The 22,404-nt window shown below is 40.7% G+C and overlaps 1 protein-coding gene across 1 annotated transcript in view; it reads right to left on the bottom strand.

Annotated features, from left to right (window-relative positions):
• The window catches only part of itfg1 (integrin alpha FG-GAP repeat containing 1), a 127,398-nt gene that overhangs the window by 55,909 nt on the left and 49,085 nt on the right, over positions 1–22,404 (bottom strand). Inside the window, exon 10 of the mRNA XM_070916967.1 lies at positions 14,135–14,286. Within this exon, the coding sequence (XP_070773068.1) occupies positions 14,135–14,286 (152 nt within the window). The remainder of the gene's footprint in view (positions 1–14,134; positions 14,287–22,404) is intronic.

Here is a 22,404-nt window from a genome sequence, read left to right on the forward strand (position 1 = left end):
TCTTTTTGTTCGCAAGGTCACAAAACAACAACCTACAAATGAGCTACAAGAGATTTTGTATTAGACAAGAATATCAGGATGTGTAGCGCAAGAAAATTGAAGTATTGCATCCATTCCCCTTCCATCGCTTTGTGTTGAAAGTGCTGAAAAAAAATAAAAGGAATTGCAACCAGTTGCAAATCTACATGTATTGCTATTCATATTAAGGCTAGATTAGTGTTACCGGATTGCCAATAAACTCGGCTGGGAAACAACAAAGACTCGAATGACACTGAACAGTTGAGTAGCTGAGTTGGTGGGTGGAAGTGCGAGAAAGATCAATGCTAAAGCCTGGGTGGGGATTTGGGTACTGGGTTTGAAGTCCCCGTCTGTCACTGCGGTACTGTAACCCCAGTGGCCTAAACACTGGCTTTGTTCATGTTTTCATAGGAATAATGTCACAAAATGACTGACGGAGCTCATGATACAGCAACAGACAGCATGTAACACTACATTTAACTAAACATGGGAATTAAAAAAAAAAAAAAGAGAGAGAGAGATGTTTTCAGTTCTGTCGGATTACGACGGATAATCCAGCTTTTCGTTGGATGGACCTGCTTTTTAGGAATCAAAGATGGCACATTTGGTCACTGATGTCTACTTAGTACACACCGCGATACCAGACAGACTTTGACACATTAATGAGTGAGAAAGTTTTGGTCCTATTTGCTCCTGTGGGGATGGCAAAGTCATTTTATTGGTCTGTCACTTTGGTCCAGACTGAAATATCTCAACAACTATTGGATGGATTTTCATGGAACTCTGTACAGACATTGATGGTCCCCAGCGGATGAATTTTAGTTATCCCTTAAACTTTCGTCTATTCCACCATCAGGTCAACATTTTAACGTCAAATGCTTTTGCTTGTGACCCGACATTCAACGTCAGCTGTACTTATGTTTTAAGTGCTACCTGGAAAAGTACTTGACCAAACTATTATGGTTAATAGTTTGGTTAATTAAGAAGGTAAACCATTGTACCTGCTAAAAATTAGCCTGTTAACTTTGTCATTGTGAGCATGTTAGCACGCTGAAATTAGCATTTAGCACACAGCTGGGCCTAAGTACAGCCTCACAGAGCAGCTAGAGTGGCTGTAGACTCTTAATGCACTTTCCTCCTCACAGATCAGCCATCAGTCAAACTGTTGTACGGCGTCTTTTTCCTTTGATTTGATGTGCTGCTTTGTTCTTTGTTTATCACTGCTTAGGCTACCTAGCTGCTTAAATCCATTCCAAACCAAATGGAAAAAATAAAACACGGCTGACATACTGTACAGCGCAGGATTAACTCCAAAACCCATCAGACACTGGGTGCTTAGAGCAGTTAATGGAAAACATTACATAACCTGCATATAGGTTGAATTACTACCGTGTTATATCAACCCATAACAGAAGATAGCAAACCAGAGATGTATTTATATGCCCACACTGAAGATTATAACTTCAAAGAAACAGATGTGCTTTCTGTTAAATGAAGCACACATACAAACACCTCCGCAGATTTTGCAGTAATAGCATTGCAGCGCTCCACACAAGAATGTGGCATAATGACATTCTTTATAACTAATCATCAAATGGCAAACACCCTCTTTCATTATGCCATTACTGAACAGCTCCCTAGAAAGCTGCTTAATTGTCTTTGTTTAGGAAGTCATCTGAGGCCAAACCAGCCTCCCGCCAACAAAGCTGCACTTTGGGAAGAAAATATTGTGCAGGACTAACAAGCGCTACTCAAGTTTCCACCCTGGTATCAGCAACAAAACCGAGAGACAAACACAGCTACCCTGCTTCTAACACACAGAGAGGGATGGATTTTAAATGGCATTGCCTAGCAACAGCCTGCTAAGCTCTTGGCAGCTGCTTGGTCGGGTTGCATACTGATAGATGGAGACACACACACACACACACACACACACACACACACAGACACACGCGTATACACTTGCAGCAACACTAAAACTTAATGTGGTGGAACTCATCAAGGCATCAAAAAGGCGAAGAGCAGTGAGCTTTACCAAGGACACTGATTGTTGCTCTGCTACATCTGAATGATTTAAAGTTAAAAGTCTGAGTTCATCACATTTTACCTGAATTAAGTACAGAAGTAGACATTACTATGCTGTCAGGCTGCTGCAATCATTTTCCACTACCATATTTGCAGTCCATTACAAAGATACTAATCAGGAATCATTATGTACGACTACTACTACAACTACTTCACTTACTATGTCATTTTCCTTTTGGTCATGCTTATTGATGCAAACCACCACTCATAAAACAGAGCAAATATGTATTTAATTCTAAGTACAAGTATCTTGCAATTGCTTATGACTAGTTTTCTGTTAGAGAAGTCAACAAAGTTTTCTTTTTTAAGTGCTCACTAAGGAATACTAGCAAAGGCAAGCCCAGTGGTGGCGCAACAAAGATTCCTGGCTGGATCATGAATGACTGGTGATAATTGTGTGTGTGCCATCGTTACGTACAGTGACTCCTTCTGAATACGATTTTGACCATAGCAACATACAGCATGTAGTCTGCAACAGTTTGCCTGGCATCTCCTCTCCTTTGTCCCGTGCATGGATCTCCAGCAAGCAGACCAGAGAGCCACCAGGAAAACCAGATGTGTGCAAGAGGCGAACATTTTAGCCAGTGACCAATGTTGTCGGCTGAAGTGACAGCTATCGCAGGCAAACTTGTTCATCTGCAGCTAACAAATGTTCATGAGTTGAGCTAACTATACTGACGGTCGGTGAAAGACGGGGTCCAGAAGGCAGAATCAGCTAACCAACAGTAGTAGTGAGTTTCTGTGTTCATAAAACAAAGATCTAGCTGATCAAATTCTGTCATTTTCAGAAACACTAGCTACTGTAGCTACCTAGTTGTATCATATATATGACGGACAGCTAGCAGATAGAGAATAGTATTTGGAATCACACTTTTAAGCTCATCATGTTAAAAGCTCTGAATCCAGACTTAGAGGGTTTGGCGCTGTGAAGCAGCTCTTCCTAACCGTATGTGAAGCTCAAGTTAGCTGGAGTGTAGAGCTGTCAACTGTATCATTGGGGCCGGGGTCATCAGTGGTATATCATTAAGCTTTGCTTTTGTCACATGTGACTCACCACCAGTTTGTCAGCATTACCATAAGTGGACACCTTTTCTTCCATAAAAATAACAACATTAATCGCAATCACAATTGGTGAGAAACAATGCAATTATATATTTTGCCTGATAATTTAGTTTAACACTGCCCTCGCCCTACTAATCCAGCTCTCGAACTGTGTTTTGGTGAGTGAGGCAACATTGAGAACATGGAGTGGCTGAAGCCGAACAGTAAAGGTGAGACAGACAGACAGACAGACAGGCAGGCAGGCAGATAGACAGTCCAGCAGAAGTTTTCCAAACAAACTTTTCTCCTGCTACAAAACACATGTTTATTGCATGGAGGGAGACAGGCAGAAGAGATGAGGACAGAGACATTTGTTGTGGTTTTGCTGGGCAACAACCTCAAGCAGAGGTTAACTACATTATTCTGTTACTGTCAGACACTCACTGACCTACAGCCTGAAGACTTCTACACATAAATGTGTGTATGTGCTATGTTTGTGTGAGTGTGCGTGTCGTGCGGATGTGACACATCTCCCCGAGGCTTTTCCTTGTCTTGTTGTTAATTCACACTCCTTTCCAAAGACACTTGTGACATCTGAAGGTGCATCTTGATGGGCAAGAACAGTTCCAATCACTGGTATCTGTAATCACCAGTAATCAGAAGTATCGAGTGGAGAGCACGTTGAGGTGCGCTGTCATGTAGTGGTGTGAAATACAACAGAATTCACTTAAGTTCAGCCGTTTCCATCTGTGACCTCATTTCGTATTCCAGAAATAGCTCCCTCTCACCACACACTGCTACATGCATGGCTACATGTTACATGTACACACACACACACACACACACACACACACACACACACACACACACACACACACACACACACACACACACACACACACACACACACACACACACAGCTTGCAGAGCAGCCCAGTGGAGGGTGGAGTGTGACATTTACATCATTTCTCCTGCGATAGGGGGCTCTTATGAAGCCGGGGTGGACCATTTCAACATCAAACACTCACAGCCAGCAGGACGCTCTGTCTCCCTGAGGGGAGTGGATGAATGGAGTGTGTGTGTGTGTGTGTGTGTGTGTGTGTGTGTGTGTGTGTGTGTGTGTGTGTGTGTGTGTCTTCCTGCGAATGTGAAGCTTACCTGAGCAAAGAGAGTGGCTGCCGGCTGCTCTGACAGACAATCATGGTCTGCATGTGTCTATAAAAATAGTCTGATAGTCTAACCACATCTGCGTAGCGTTATTTGCCACAAGGAATGAACATTTCTGTCACTGTCATCACTGCCAAGACCACATTTTGTGCTGATATGGAAATCAAGCTGCTTGATGTGCGCTTTGTTTACCCAATAATTAGTTGTGGCAGCTGCATGCAGTACTTCATCAGTGCTACAGACTTAGCAAAAAAAAAAAAAACATAATTCAGCTAAAGTGCTTCTATTTTGACTCTTTACGATGTGCAACAACTACTAAAACTACTACTACTACTACTCACTACTACACATTTGTTTCACTGTTACAAATTAAGTGTGGGCGGCTCATCGTCTGTGATTGGCTCGCTCACAAATACAGTGCATGTCATATTATGTCATACAAAAAAAAAATCTGAGGTGTAATAGGCAACATATTTGCAGAATTATGCTTTATTTTTATCTACAATGACAATGACAATCTACAATAGTTTTATTGGTTGTTATTCAGGTTGAGTAGTTTGGAGAGGCAGCAAAGGAGATTACACCGCTCAGATCTTAATATTCCAGTGTGTATCTGACTGCATAAAACCGATTCTTGAGTGGTTGTTTTCAGGATGAATACTCCTTGTTCTAGGCTAAAACTTTGAGAGGAACTGTGCATAACATGGTATAGAGTATTATAGAAGAGCGGCAGTAGTGCAGTTCCCTTCTCTTGACATATCTAATTGTTTAAGGAAATTCAAGTGATCATGGGTTTGGCCAGACCGTTCTGTTGTGCAAGCACAATATAAACATAGTATGGACACGGATCTGGAATGGAAGAACAGGCCTGCTGATAGCGCAATGTGCCTTGACACACCGGCCTAGGTTTGTAGCCTCTGTTATGTTTTTTAACACATCAAATGATTGGAGGTAAAACAAAAACTATTTAAGCTTTTAAAATGTTTTTGGTCTAGTTAAATCTGAGTATTTGTATTTATGACATTGGACAGCCTCATATTGACATTTAGCAAACAGGGCTCCATACTAGACCTTAAGGTGCTCATTTTGTCGAACTACTCACATTCCTGGTTTGTCTGCTCAGAGCACTGTCAGCACAGTATCTCATCCCAAATTACGAAACATGTACTGTAACACACATTTTTTGCTTTACAAAGAGGATCATTTTATAGTTCCTCTTGAAACAGGAAAACTGGCTGCATGTGTCAAGGGCCAGCTAAGACACCCACACATCACACACCACTTCAACTAAAATAGAATATGACTGGTTGAAATCATATAATTTCTTTCTTCTATTTTTCCAAATTCACTATTATTTTACCTCACTCTCAAAAAGTGGAAAAAATGTAAGAAAGAAAGCAGTTATGAGAGAAAGGAAGCATAAAAGACTTATTCCACTAATACCTGGGAATTTAGTTGACTTTTAAGGGATTTTGAAGACCATAGTTATTCTTCACAGTAGGGGCGATATGACAGTATATACTATGCGACGGTCTGCCTCGCAAGGTAATGTGATTTGGGCAGCAGGACTGCTTTTCACACGCGAAGGGTGACAAGAAAACATGGAGGAGGAGAGTTACATTGTAAACACAGAGCATGAAGTACGGTATGGTTATTTTAAACCATTTCTTAATTGAATTTACAGAACAGTTCCTGTATCGTCATTTATATCTTTACCGTGATATAAAACGACATATACCGTGATAGAAGATTTTGGCCATATCGCCCCGTCACAGTGTAGATTTATGTTGAACGAGTAGCCAATGGTGCAATAAAACCACTACAGGCAGATTACAACAGTCTGGAACCTAGGAGGGGAGGTTTCCATGCATTTAGTGAGCTCTCCTCCCCGTCTCCCTGCCCTGATGCAGCATCCTCCGCAGACATTACAGGATTTCACACTCACCTGCCAACACAAGCACATATTGTGCCCATCTCCCTCTGGCACACATACTATACATACAAAGCCCCGTCTTGCTCAATCCCTCAGAGAGCCCTAAAATCTTAACAAGGAAGATTCAATTAATTTTCAGAGTAAATGGGTGACCAAAGAAGGGACCATTATCTTTATGCTGAATGGCAGCAGTTGTGTGGCATTCGGGGAAACACTACGGCTTTGATGTACAAAATGAGGGAGAGAAAGACCAAGGGAACGTGCACAATTGCCCTCCTGTGCGTCTCTATCCTTACAATGAGGGAGCAGGCAGATGGTCAATATTTTGCTCAGAGACTTCCAAATTCTTGTTGACAAGACTTTTTGCCACTGTGTCTCTGTGCAATATACATCCATCTTACAATATCATGTCAAAATATATAATATTATCAGAATATGTATATAAAATATGGTGTGAAAGTGTTTAAAAATAATGGGAATTCATCATAGGAAATCTCAACAAAGAGCTTTTGTCAAGGCATCGTGCATTTTTGGGCCCATTGTGTTACTTGGCGGTGTATATTTTTCTAATTCTCATGAATATAGTATCATAGAAATCATTTTGAATACAGCAGATACAGTGTACAATGCACCAGAATATTCTCAGCTATCCGTCATAAAAAAAGTCAAGGTTTTATCACAATTAATTAATTGTTTGATTGTGCATGGAGAAATCCGCAGGAAAAAAATATTTCTCAATCAACACAACACATCAATTCCCTTGTGCTCAAACCAGAAACTCTGTTGTCCTTATTGCAGTTGCCTTCTGCAACAACAGTCTAGGTAGGGTCTAGCTTTAAAAGCCTCGAGGTGGTTTTAAGGCCTGATCAGTATTCTTCCTCTGACATCAGCTGGCCAGGGCTAAAAGGGCAGAGAGAGACAGTCAGCGCTGCTAACTGCTGCCCACGCCACACTCTTCACTTTAATAGAAACACCAAACAAAAACACTCCACACACCTCATTATCAGAGGAGGGTTTAGCACTTTTACAACTGCAGCAGCACAGCGCAGTGGGAGAGTTGACTGATGTCCTCTCCAGAACACATATGAATGCCCTTTAAATATTGTCACAAGCAGACAGAGGATGTTGAGGATGATTATATAACACACATTATCACATGCATCCCAAATTCACAAATTGTGCCAAAAATTGGATTTTCTATGAAGCATTTTCTACTTTCGTGTCACTATTAAGTGGTGGAAGTGTAGCAATGAACATCTATCTAAATGTATCTAAATTGTTGTTGATCTCTGGAAAGAACACACAAACTCAATATCCTTTAATGTACTGGCTGCAGCATTATTATCGTCTGTCTGATGCCGAACTTTGGTGTACTGTGATAGCGTGAGTTCTGTTTATTATATGTTAAGCAAAGTGTCCTGAGCTCACCCCAAGCTCTGAGGTTTCTGTTAGGTGAAGCAGCCTAAAGCCAACCAGGGGCAGGCGTCAGGAGATTCTGTCTGTCTAACATGTTTAACATTTGTGTCCTTTTTGGGAAAACAAATTATTAATGCTGGTTTAAACAGAAACATGTGTGTCTATGCTTGAATAGGATCTTTTGTATTTATTTATTGGAGGTTGGGGAAAACAATTACATTTTCAGTGATTATAAAAGGCTACATTTACGTCTTGTGTCAGTTCTCAACATTTTTGCCACATCTTGCCAGGAATAAGGAATTTACTCATCAATATTAACTTATTATCATTATTATCATATTGGTTGCCATCGCACCCTGTAGATTGCATAAACCACATATTTCACATACACACAAAGCCCTATAGGAAAGCAGGCCCCTATAAGTTTGAAGATTATGTGGGAACATAAGTACTGTCTCAATTCAGATAAATCACTGGCATGGTTTATATATACATAAAGTTATTCGCATTAATGCATTACAATTTTGGGCCTTGGCACAGTGGCAGTAACAAACGAACAACCACACATTAAGAAGTCAGTGATTCCAGTGTAACCGCGTGAATGTCTATGGTAATTAGAGTGAGACTGTGAATGAAGCAGCTTCCAAAAATATCACAAATATTCCACTTTATCTGAATTTTTTTTCTGGCAGTATTAGAGTGGCGAAATATTGAAAAAAAAAAATACCCTACACTGCAATAAGTTATACATTTCTAATTACTTTTAATTATTCAGCCCTTAAGAGACAACAAGGCAGTCCTGGAAAACAGTCAGACAAGCATTAAATGAATGAATTATTCTGTCCACAAGGTGACACATATCTATTGCAGCTACCAGGAAGCCTACTGGGAAAAAAAGGTTTCCCCTCTGGGGACAATAAAATCTTTCTATTGATCTAGTTTATGCAGGTTTCAGTATTCTAACCACTTGATTTATAGCCATAAGGAAACAACATACACCAATTTCAAAATGAATCAGCTCCAGCTGCTGTGAGATGACCGTGATGTCTCTGAAGAAGGGCAGGAGCTTGTCATCGCCATGCCATGTTGGTGTTCACTGACTCGTACATGTTTGAAAATTGTCAGTTTGACGGTTTCATATGGTGGGAGTGACAGGGGTGGGAGGACTGAAAGATTGCTTGAAAACTGGTCGCCACACGCTGGTATACCCCGGGGCAAAAGAATCAAATGCACCTTTTACAGGAAGTGAAAATGATTCTATCTGAATATAAAACTAAGAATTGTTGTTGTTGTTATTTATTGTTAAACATAATGTGGTATAAAGAATAAGCCAAGAAACCATCGTCTTTGTGTGTATGGGCCTGAGTAGGCAATGATGCATCTATGGCCCATTGTAATCCGCCGTGGTCATCTGCTGAGGTTAAAGGTCACTGTGAATGATGACAACTCCGGCTTTCCAAAAGCCTCAGATCTGGAGTAGCGCTGATCTGGCTGACAGGGAGGGCTGCCTGGAAGGTGATGTGATCTTTGTTTTCTATTGCTTGAGAAACACATGCTGATGTGCACATTAGACACATGCACACACATGTAATTATATCTAAGTCGCTTGAAGCAGATCGCACATTGAAGCTGACCTATGCACCTTTTAATCAGTGTATGGATGTGATGTAGTGAAGTGGGAAAAACATGATTACTGCTGAAGATAATTCCATTCTATGAGGTCTGGTGACACACACAATCCTATATCTCACACACACAATCCTATATGTCACACACAGATAAGCAGTGTGCGTGTGAACTGTAGGTCATGTTATTCCTAGACTTCCTTCCTTTACTGGTGTACATTGTAGCAGCAGGTGGTGATAAAGGTATAATGTACTACCATGTCATGTATACAGATGACTTATGATCTGCTGATGTGAATAAGAAAGGGTCAGCACGGCGCTGGCTTTTGTGTCTGCACACATCACAGCTATGTGGCTTAAGCTTTGTATCAGGCACTTATATTGCCATACTGCATTAGCAAATTGAAAACTTTAATTTCTTTATTTTTATTCAATTATTTGAGAACTTTAAACTATAAATTCCAAATGATACCAACTCCATATTATAATTGACTGTTTTTTTTTTTAAATTACGACTAAATTGAAAACAATCTTACTGAATTCAGTGCTGCTATTACTTTACTTCCTCATCACCCAACCCACTTACCTGCGCTACAGCTACACACACACAAACATCCACTGTTAAATGCAAAGTACTGCTGTTGGTTGTGATATGGAATATGGGTTGAAGTTCCACCTTGTTCTGTTGTATGTACTGTCTGTAAGCTTGTGAGCTGCAACTCATCATCCGACTGGATGATGAGACAAATAAACTAAAATAAAATAAATAATTGTGATTACAAATGTTGCATAAACGCAGCCTTCCGGGATGATTCCAGTAGCTTTCTCTGTGTCAAATACGCCATCGGCAACTTGTTGAATAACACTGCTCTGTGTGTGTTTATGGCAAACGTCAAACACGCCATAAGAAACTGTTTGACTTAACAGAAGCCAGTAGGGAAAATGGCACCAGCAAAAAAAAAAAAATGTTCATGAATATTCAGACAGCTGTGTAGTCGGTGTGTCTTGCCTGGAGAGAGTTAAGAATCTGGTACATGAGCGGTACATGTTGTGCAGTGCCATGCTGTGTCATCTGCACCTGAAAGAACTACACTTTATCATCAGGCTTCCTGCAGAAAGTTTCTCACGCTGATACAAGATAACAAAAAATATCTCTCCTTCTTTAGTTTCATACTACTGTTCTTTTTCCGAGTCTGTGTCTCTGTCTCTTTCATTGTGTCGCCTCTTGTCTCCCCAACATCCCAAATGCTTTCTTTTCTGCAAACACAGAAACACCTATAGGATCTGCTTTCAGGAGGGAGCAACAGCCTTGTATTCTTTGTTGTGATTTAACAATGTTCGTCTGTGTGAGCGCGTGAGAGTGTAAGTGTGTGTGTGTGTGTGTGTGTGTGTGTGTGATAGAGAGACAGAGAGAGAGTCTGGAGGCACCGTCTGTCCTGTGACCTGGATATAATGTGGACCCGGAGGAGTCTAGTTTTAGGAGCTGCCGATGGAAATTACACACTCCACAAACATGAAAACATAAACACACATGGACACATAGACGCCGACACACACACACACACCCTAAATCTGTCTTGCAGTTCTTAATGTCTGTGTTCTCAAACATACTGTAAATGGATGAACTATCCCCCTAACGTGACTGTGTGTTAATATGTTTACAAAAACAGTGTAATACCATTTTAGTTTAACGTCAATGAGATAATCCAATTTGAGATGACGTAAAACTGCTTAATTCCAAATTAAGCACACATGCTAAAAAGAAAACTGATCATCTATGCATCAAAACAGACACAAGCATTTGTTTTCCAAGATGGACGAGAAACTGAGGAGCGATGTACAGGCGACTCTTTTCCTTCAGGATCGGGTCCCTCCATCATTTGCTGGACAAAGCAAACACCATGCCTTTATCTCTTATTTATGTTGGGATCTGAAATTATGATCTACTGAATGAGACAACTGAAGGTGATATGGAACATGGCTGACAGGTGGAGGAGGCAAATTTACCCTTCACCCTTAGGGACAGGGGGAGCATTTGATTATGATGCCTCCTGGACACCCCCTCGCAGAGGTCAGGAATACAACAGTATCATACAGATGCCATATTTCCCTATATGGCCTACTAATAGTAGTGAGGTCTATAAATAATAAGCGGGGCAATCAACACAAAAAGCATGAATTCATACAAATATTTCCTTCTGAGGGAATATAATAAAATATTTTTTGTCAAAGCAATGCCTAACAAACTTGAGCTATCTCACAAAATGACCTCATGCATTCATAAACAGCCTCCTAACTCTCTATTTATTCCTTCCACTCCCTCCATCTGCTCATTGTTCCATTGATTCCACCCGATTACTCTAATCTCACACCCTCTACTCCTTCCGTCTTCCTATTTCGAACACTTAAATCGGCATTCATTTCACTGGGAGGAGTGACACGGACTGGCAGGACTTTTATCTGAAACGCCGCTATAAATACACCACTTGGAAGGAAGAAGGAGAAGAGATGGAGAGGAGAGAGAGAGAGAGAGAGAGAGAGAGAGAGAAAGAGAAGGATGTAGAGGGAGTGGGAGTTAAAATAGATCAGCTGTGTGGGCTGTGCAAATATTTGGTAAGCGGAGAGCATTTGGTTAGAAGGAAATCAAAGACGGAGCGAGGCCCGGTGCAGGACAGACTGCAGAGTGCTGCTGAATCCAAAGCAGGCGAGCAGACAGGATGCATTTGATAAAATGTGGGAACAAAAACAAAAAGAAGCACATCCCATCGCTCAAAGATGACCTCTGGAACCTTGTGCCTTTGCTGGAAAAAAAAAAAAAAAAAAAAAGCAATGCAGATCAGAATTAGTATGACTTACTATGGCGCGGACTTCTGAGAACTGTCTACACTCACACCTGAGAACTTCCCAGTTAAACCACTGACACCATTTTGGGTTGACGTGCCTCGCTCTTGGGCACATCTGGGGTAGTTATTAGAGGTGTTAATTTTGCAGGTTCAGGGATTCAAACCAGGAGACATCTTAAGTCTTCTCTAACCTTTAAACTATTCTTCTTTCCTTCTTACTACCCTGACCTCTTTTCATCTCTTCATTCGTCCTCCTCCATATGCTGATGATGTGGTGTTAAACGTTACTGCTGGGGTCAGATTGTATTGGGAAGGAGTTACTGGAGTACTGGAGCCCAGTACGGGATTACAACGCTCAGGCTTAAAAATGAGAAGGGAATGGAGGAAGGGAGGGAAAAAAGAGAGAAGCTATAGCTATCATTTCCAGATGAGGGTGACTGCAAGGAGTTAAGCCCGACGGGACTTACTGGTGATTATAAAGGACCTAGACAAGAAAGTAGGGTTCAAATGTACATGGGTGAGTCTTTTGAAGCTTTACAACACATCCCACTATTTCTGACACAAGAAGCACTCAAACACTCTCTCTAAGAAACACACACACACACACACACACACACACACACACACACCCGGAACAATCAGTATGCATAGACAATCACAGCCCTGACCCCTTCAGCTATCTTATCTTCATCTCTGAGGCCAGATAATCCACATAGGTCCTTCAACAAACACACACACACACACACACACACATACACACACAAATCCACACCCTAGTGTCCGTGGTGCTTACGTCTCAGCACATGCTGTAGTGATTTTTAAAAGGGCTGGCTTATCAGTCGCCATGTCCGTAAGCTGAAGAACATGCTCACCTTAGCTGTCTCCTCTCGCAGTCTGCGCTCTAGTAAACTGGATGGTAATCACATCTTCATTATACTGCAATGTCGTATATTCCTATTGCTCAGTGCAAATCATTTTAAAACTCTACATCCTGCAGCCAAGGCCAGTTTCGCACTGTGTCGTGAACGTCAACATTTCAGCAATCACATTAATTTATGCCTAATTTATGCTTGAGCTGATATCTTATGATTTATTAATGAGAAGAGTTTAATTAATCTACTATTGAAAACTTCTGCACTTTGAATATATTTCTATTCTTTGAGTTTGAGGATGAGAGCTGCTCTTCAAAGGTTGCAATCTTAAACAGGTCCATTTCTAATCACACTATATAAATCAAATTGTTTTTTGCCTGTGCGTATATGGCCCAAATGACGTTTGCAATGGAGACATTTTTTCCCCCAGCATGAGAACATGTTATGGCAAGTACAGTAATTTCACAGTAATTTAATAAGTAAATCCATCCTCCATGAGGCGTCTTTGGAAAAAAAAACCACATTTATAGTTTTGAATGCTAAACAGATTTACATAAGCCATTTAAGTATGCATCTTGAGTTATTAGGTTCCAATCAATTTCACTTGGTGTTCCGCTGGAATACTATTGTCAGTATAATCTCATCAAAAAGTGGAATGTTACATGACAAAATCAAATGTGGGTTGCAAATGAAGCGAGCTCATGTTCATGAGGATTGAGAGGATATGGATTTGCATGAAATCTACGATTCTCGTGACATAGATTTCCTGAAACCAGAGCAATAACAATGCAAACGCCATTTGTATGTAACTGTGTGCTACATCTGCAGCCCCTGAAACTGCGTGCATCTGCACTGATCTGCACTGGCTCATGAGGTGAGGCATAGCACTGAAACGATTAGTTGGAGTGGGGTTCAGGGACCTACTTGACAGGATTCCAAGGGATCCACTGCCAAGTAAGGATTAGTTTAATTTCAGCAATATTTCATTCATTTACTAGATATTATCTTAAATAAGGTCCTGGAGGAACAACAACTTACACCACCTTGTTCTGTGTATATTCCAAAAGACAAGATAATGCTGAAAACATTATCAACATATCTCACCCTCAACCACTCAGCAAACATTTCTCCTACCTGCCACTGGTGTTGCGGAGGACCGCCAGGGCATCAGGGAAGCCGTCCAGGTTGTAGTCCCCGATGTGCAGGGCCAGGGGTTGGCCCGGTTTCCCTGGCACAAAGCTCCAAACCGTTTCCCTCCGCTGGAAATCTGACAGCACTGGTACCCACTGCAACAAAATCCCCCCAAAATGTACATATCAATCAGAATGAACCAATACAACACTGGACACAATGTTAGTGAAAATAGAGAGCATGAGGAGGGTGAAGGACAAAAGAGAAACAGTAGAGTCCTCGTCAAAAAGTCATTCAGTCTCATTTTCAGTCATAAACTTTTCAGAATGTTGTCGTTGCAACAAGGTGAAGAAGAGGTGCATTAATCCATTAGTATGAATAAAAGCCACTTAATTAATGAAATTACATTTTTTCCGTAGATTTTAAGCAAACTAAGTCAATTTGAGGTGAAGGCCATGAAACTGTTGCTGACATCTGGTGTTGATCATACTCTTGGCTACAATGTCGTTTTCACACTGGTATAGTAATGTAGTTTTATCTGTACTGTTTTAACTTTACCATTTGGCGTCTCTGGGCAGGTAGACATAAACCCATGCTCACAATTGCTGTGTTGAAGTGTTGGGGTGCAACCTGAAGTGTTCACCAACGTTAGCAACCAATTACTAACTCCTTGTTCAATATAAATCGGTTTCCATCAAGATGTCAAGATTTCTGGCACTTTTTGTCAGGGGGTTGGATGATAGGAGTAGAAGAAAAAAACCCACAATATGTTATCTATGTTTCACGGCGCCATTTCTGTCACATGGAAATACCACTCGTACCATGCTTGCATCAAGGGCTCAGATCAAAATTGCTCAAAGCATGTCATGGTGCACATTTGAGGGTATCCCAATGTAACAGTAATGGAATTTACATCATGGAAATTTGAAAGAACAATTTCAAACTAATAACCAATGCTTGCCTCAGTGGACTGAGAAGAGTGGTGCGGGGGAACGACATTACCAACAACAACCGTTTTCCGTGCAGTAAGAGCACTCCAATAATACTCCTCTCTGAAGGACTCACGTTTGCTAGTTTTAGAAGCACTTTAACTAGAATGTTTGTATTTTTTTTTTTTTTTTTTTTTTTACTTTTACACACTAGACAAAGTCAAATAAAAACTGAGACCTGTAATACTTTTCACCATTACTTGAAGAAAAGCATTTACTTGAGAGGTAAAAAGCAAATCACATTATTTGCAAGAGTAGATGTGTAAACCCTCAATTTAGCAACTCCTTTACTCGGTGTGGGGATATTGTTCCAAAACAAAGCCAAATAAAAAGAGAAACAAATGACCAAACACAAATGAGGCATCTTTCCCTCATCTTGACAATTCAAATATCGAGGTAATAGGGCCCTTAAGGGGGCCTTGCTCTAATACTACTACTGACTGATGTACTCGGAAGGAAACAAGCTAAAGGGGTACACATAGTAAACTGCATAAAAACAAACAGCACGCCAGAGAGCGCTTTAAAAGGCCTCGCAGAGACCATTATCACCTCTCGCTTAATATGAATGCTATTTCACTTAGCAGCAACATCATCTCTCAAACACACTAGCGCTGGTTTAAGCTTTGACTCTCCATTCATGTCATAGCATCTTTCTCTCGCACTCTTCCCACGATTCCACCAAATGCTGGCACTGTATGCAACAGAAAAAAAAGGAGCTATTACTTTTCATTTTGCAGAAGAAAGGTGTATTGTTGTGCAGCTGCCCATATATTCCCAGTGAATTCATTTTAATTGAGTTCTAACCAGTGACAGACATGCTGGTCTCCCTGCTTTCATTAGTGCCTTTACAATGCGTTGTTAGCCAGAGGACTGTGAATTACATATAATACACGAGAGGGAGGTGTTATAAGGAGTGACAGAGCATTATCTTCCCTAATCCTTACCCTAGTGGAGTGGAAATAGGCACCGTATCACCATTCAGAGCAGGATGTTCAGTTCAGTACATGAACTAATTACAGTCCAGGTCTTCCCACATGTAGAATATGTTCTGAGTTGCCAGTTTATTAGGTACACCTAGCTAAAACTAATGCAGTCTAATACAACAGTCCTGCAATAAGCCTCGCTTCATGAAGGTTATAATGTTTCAGAGGTTTTGATTCAACTTTATGATCATTTTGGAGGTTGCAGTTTTTGATGAACTGTATTGCATTATACAGAGAGGTGTTTCTGTTATTTGGCCTACCCTCACTGATATAAATGGGGTGGACAAAATAATACACATGCATCACCCTGACTGTGTCTTTTACTGAAGTTGTAGTAAAAAACACTGGGGTGGCAAGTTCTTCTCCCCATGCCATGCAGACATTTTATTATTATTTAACCTTTATTTAAACAGGTAATCTCATTGAGACACGGGGTCTCATTCTCAAGAGAGACCTGGTCAATATAGACAAGGCCTGAAGCAACAATCAGTGCCAGAAGACGCAAAAGTACATTGGGTTTTTTTTATACAGTACACAGACCCATGAACCTAAAACATTGGGACGTATCAAATCATTCATTTTTAGCTATAAACCAAACACTGTTAAACACGCTGGCAACAGCTTCAATCTTCTTATTACCTACATACAAAAAATGTGTTGCCCTCCAACAAACACACTTGCAACTTCCGTCATCACAAGGCCATTTCTGATAGTACATATATGTGAAATGTTGCAACACTCTCCCAAAGGGAAGCAAACATGAAAACCTTAAATAAAGAAGAGGTTGCAGTTGCATCAATATCTATATATATATGCCTGTTCATATGAGAGCTGGACCGATGAACAGGCCGACGTGAGCTCACTGCAGATATATGTGTGTCGGTGTATGTTGACTGATAGGTAACGAGAAATTGCAGTAAAGAAATGTCAATCTAGGTTTAAGGTAATTTTCAATTCAATTTTGTTTATATCGCGCAAAAATGACAATACAAGTGATCTAACCTTACATATAGAGCAGGTCTAGACTGTATTTATCATAATATTATTTACAGATACCCAACAGTTCCCACCATGAGCAAGCACTTGGCAACAGTGGCAAAGAAAAACTACATATTAATTTAGAAAGAGTGTCACCATTTCCTAGTTTGTCCACCAGAGAGTGTTGCCAAGTTGATTCGACTGTAAAACGTCTCGCTTGGTATGAATCGTATGTATCAACCTCAAAAATCCAGTATCCCTCAGACCATAATGCCTATAGTCCTATCATAATGACATTGGATTTGAAAAATTTGCAATTTGTATTGCATACATGTGAAAAGTATCTAACTTGTTGGCTCGGATTTTCTAGATTTAGAAGAAGAAAAAATACATGTTGAGACTAAAAACTACGCTTAATGACCAGTGTGGATCCCTTTGTGTGTGTGTGGATCCTAGAAAGGCGTGGGGCCAGATGCTGGAGGTTTAAACTATTCATGAATGTTAAACAGAGAGAGCAGGTGCAGGAAAGAGTCACCAGAGAGACGCTCACCAGAACTGCCACTAATAGCTTTTAATATGACCAGCGTGTCTGAGAGAAACAACCATAGCCTATTATCAGTTAGTTAGAAATGTGTCACTCAAACCATGATGTCACTGATGGCAGTTTCCTCCTAACCAGCGGTGCACGCTATGTGAACACAGTTACTGATGTAGAGGTAACACCTGAATGTAGGGGGGGCCAGGCGGCGACGGTCACGATAAAGATGTGGCAGAGGGATGACAATTTCCTTTGAAGCTAGCAAGTTGGAATCTTATTTCTTTACTCCTGATCTATTTCACCGTGGCAAACTTAGACTTCTTCAACTTGAGAACATGATTCTGATGTTTCCTGGTTTACCATTGCTAATGAAAATACTAAAAAACTACAAAAGAGCATAGTAAGCAAACCCAAACCTCAAGACATTATGGGACATCACCAAATGAGATGAGGCCAAAACATTTTAACACCTTTCACTCAACTCAATAAAATAAAATATATGGAACAAAACAATATCACTACCGGCTTTCCTATTAACATTCAGATTATTTGTCTCATTTCATTTGCCCAATCACTTTTTGTTTGAATCAATCAGCAAATGGAAGATGTTTATACTGACTCCAACTGGCACCAATTACAAAGTAATAAAAAATGGCGTACCTGTATAATTAGGAATACAATTAATTAAGTTGTGGTCTGTTTATACAGTAATTAATTCAATTTATGGGTATCATATTTGTTGATTTTATACCCAAGCTAATTCCTTTTTAACATATTCAGCCTTTCGTAGGCACAAAACGTTTCTGCTGCTTTATTTTGAAAGGCAGTACCTTTTAATATTACATTAAATGTATATAATATCAAATGTAATTGAACTCTAACCTTCTTTTCACTTTAAGGCCTAAAAATAGTGTAGTTTAGGTCCTCAGGTTTTGACATGGAGTCACTTGGACTGACTGACTCATAGTAATTACGCTCCTCTACATACAGATGGTGTCATAAAAGCAAGGGAGTGATAAAGCAAGATCTAGGTTGAATATTTTTCAGAGGATAAGAGCAGGCTTGAAGCCTTAATGCATGCTGCCCAGTCAAGCTCTCATTAAATGACCGTTGAGTGATGTTGCGATGCGGTTTAAGAGGCTGACTGCCTGACATATGGGTGTAAAGCTTGGCTATGATTACTGCCATCCAGAGTGGATGGGAGTGCTGGAAATGACCACTGTGTGCGGTGGCTGGCAGAGAGAAGTGAAGAGAGAGAGCGAGACCTGAGAGGCTGCTGCCAGCCCACTTGTGGCCAGTAAAAACAATGCTAGACATGGACACACGTAATGGTACACTGTCCCACACACAAACATGCGCATTTGGGCATATTTACAGAGGTGGAACCAGTGAGCAAACACATCGATTATTATAGTTTTTTCTGAGGTTCCATCTGAGGGGATCTACTGACTCTCAAAGACACAAAGAGAGTGAGGGAGAGGAAGACATGGGACATATGAGGGAAAAGAAGGAAGTGAGAAAGAAAGGCGTGCATGGAGTTTGGACGACTGTGTGTACATTTAGGTCTGAAATGACTGACAGCTCATTAGATAAAATCATTAGCTAAAGAAAGGGCACTGCTTTATAATTCAAATAGCATTTGGCTTCAATCCAAAATCCAATATCTATTGAAGGTAAAAAAAAAGTATATGTGAGAATACACTTGCTGGTTTGAAATGGGAAAAGATGTTGATCTTTTTTGCCCTTTAATCCGCGAGGCAAATGAATTCACTGTTGAGTTATCTTTAGGCTGGAGTCCTTCGGTCTGTGCTCAGCACTGCCATGACGTTCTCTCCCAGGACAGAGTGAGGCCTTTGCTGGCCGCCAGCCTTATCAGCAGACCACTGCGCTGTTGTTGGCCCTGAGGCAATCAGTGTACTGTCTGTTGCTTCTTCTCTAACACTGATTAGAGGAGGACAGAGGAACTGCACAGAGAATACCAACAGCACCTAGTCAACACTGCAAAAAGAACTGCAAAAAATGCCACCACACAAACACACAGACATGGATACCTGTCATGCATCAGGTTAAAGAGATTCATCTGCAGGCTTAAATCTATCAGTTAATGTTCATTTCCTAAAGACAGCTTGGGAGAAGAGCAGAAGTTGAGGGAAAAGGATGATGAAATAAGGTAAAATCCTAAAAGAAAGCCTCAATGATGAGATCAAAAGTACACACACGTATGCATATGCTTGTATGCATGCATTCAATCAAACATATGATAGAGACATGCTTACTCAAGCAGGAGCCAAGATTAAGCCTGCCATATAAGTAATTAATTAAACAGTCAAATCAAACATAAGTGGTGTATTACCACAGCTGTCTCGCTGTAATTTAAACATTATATTGTTTCCTGAAAAAAAAAAAAAGAAGCTTGATTGTGTGTCTCAAACATTACCTAATGACACTGATATGTGATGATCATATTGTGTGAACATATGGCAGAACAACTGCAGATGATGAAAGACTTACAGTAATTGTGGTAAATTAGCAGACGATGTCACAAAGCGCGACAGCAAAAGTGGACGACAAGATCAGTCTTTTGAAATTGAGCAGGGGGGTGGGGGGGGGGACAGAAATGTATGGCATCTTTCTCCTCAGCAAGATGAAACAGTGGTTCCTCTGTGTTTTCATTGCTCAGCTGTATTGTGTGGGGAATTTGGGGGAAATCATATGGGCCTCGGGGAGGATATTAAAGGTTTCTAATCTAATGAAATTGTTTTTTATTTGAGAAGCCGCAATGAATAGCCAACCTGACAGAGGAGCTCCTTAAATAAATCATGAAGCAGTTACTCCTTCCTCGTGGCTGTGGAAGTTTTGACATTTAATCACTAAATATAGCAGAGTATTTGAATAATGTTAAATGTGTGTCTTTATAGATTTAACAAACAGAGCGCTCCTAAGTCCAAATAACTCGATACTGACATTCGCTGGTTCAAATGTCAACATATTAACACTGCGTTGTGTGAGTGTGTGTGCGTGTGTGGAAGCGTGGAGATCCAAATGACCTAGTTAATGGAGATGAAGACGATGATGGGATTTGCACTCGCGAGGTAATCTGATACCTTTAATGGTAGTGAGGGGAAGGATCCCGCATACAAATAGCTTTTTATCAAACAGCGGGAAAACACCGACCGTGTACAGACAGCTTATTGTGGCATTCTGCATGCACGCACATGCACACACACACACATAAAACATGAAAGCACGCATATAGAAATACACATGAAAAAAACAGGAGGGGCACAAACACAGACCCCGACCCCCCGACATAAAATTGCTCTCCTGGCTTTGCTGATGACTAAAGTGAAAAAGCGACAGCATGCTTGCAGACTCCCATTGATTCAACTTGGCGGAGAGAGCTCTCTCGCTTCATTAGGCCAAGAAATTAAAATGTGGGCAGCCTGCGGAGGAGGTGGGATGTGGTGGTGGGGTTTACGGGGCGATGTGGGGAGATGCTGTTACATCGACAGACATCAAGGCTGTCCAAGGCAATAAAATGTGAGAAAAAAAAAACACCCAAAAAAACAGGCGTGTAATGAAGCAATGGCTTTTATGATCTCAGCGACATAATGACTGTAATGCTCATCATATTAGAACAGGCACTGAAAGACAGCATGGGACTGAACAGTAAATGAGTGGGCGAAGAGCACATGACTAATACACGGCAAAGTAGAAGTCAGGCCAGTATTTCCATAGGAACGTGCGATTGTGTGATCGTGGCTTTGACTATGGGTCTACATGTATGTTATGATAGTGTCTTAGGTGATGCAACGTCTAGAATATTCTCTAAAATATAATTGGCAAGCAAAGAAGTATTTTCAATAAGAGTTTATAATTAGTTTTTCTGTTAGTAGGCAACGTCTGACACTGTGGACAGAGTTATGACTTCAAGAAGGAGTATGGGAGGGCAAGTACAGCAGGGAAGCAAATACGCACATTACCTAAAATGTAGAACTGTTCCTTTAAATGGCGGTTTCCCAAACCGAGCTATCGACTGTGAGTTCCTCACATCAACCTAGTTGTAAAGCATGTGTTCCAAAACATCACCTCTTTGTTTTCACCAAACTGGTCATCAAGTTTGTGTCCAAATCTAGGTGGTTAGCAATACATTCAACCCAGGTAGTTAATAAGGTCCACTTACCCAAATCTCACACGTGTGCAACCTTGAAACGCAGAATGTGTATGATTACCCTTTTCTGTTCAGTTAAGTACTGTAGAACTACTGAAATTACTACTCATTTCATGTGCATCATGTGCTTTTATATAAATGCACTCAACTTTAAATCTACTATGTATGCAATGCAGCTGGGGAGGAGGAAGTCTGTCCACTGCCAACACAAGCAAACGTGGGGTCAGTGGAAGTGTTGTTATTATAGAGTGATGATGTTACAACTCACTGCGATTACTTTGTTTCACCTGTGGTGATGTTGTTTCCACAGGACACGATGATATTTCTAACCTTCAAAATGTTTCTATCTATCACATGGGACACCTACATTAACTAACTATGTATATACCAGTTCACCTTGTGCTGACATGTCCTCAAAATACCCAGATACACATTGTTTTTTATTAGCAGGTGCAAATGAGGTCATGGTTTGTCCTCGGAAAAAGGCCGTCAGAGTCAGAGCCAGAGATGGAGTGAGACCATATGTCTTTGTGTCAGCTGAGCAGGGTGGGGACGCTGCTACCTGCTGTCACTGTCACCTCTTTGACCACTGACCAACCAGCTGACTGGGATGA

Source organism: Enoplosus armatus, chromosome 1 (assembly GCF_043641665.1).
Source record: "Enoplosus armatus isolate fEnoArm2 chromosome 1, fEnoArm2.hap1, whole genome shotgun sequence".
Classification (NCBI taxonomy): Eukaryota; Metazoa; Chordata; class Actinopteri; order Centrarchiformes; family Enoplosidae; genus Enoplosus; species Enoplosus armatus.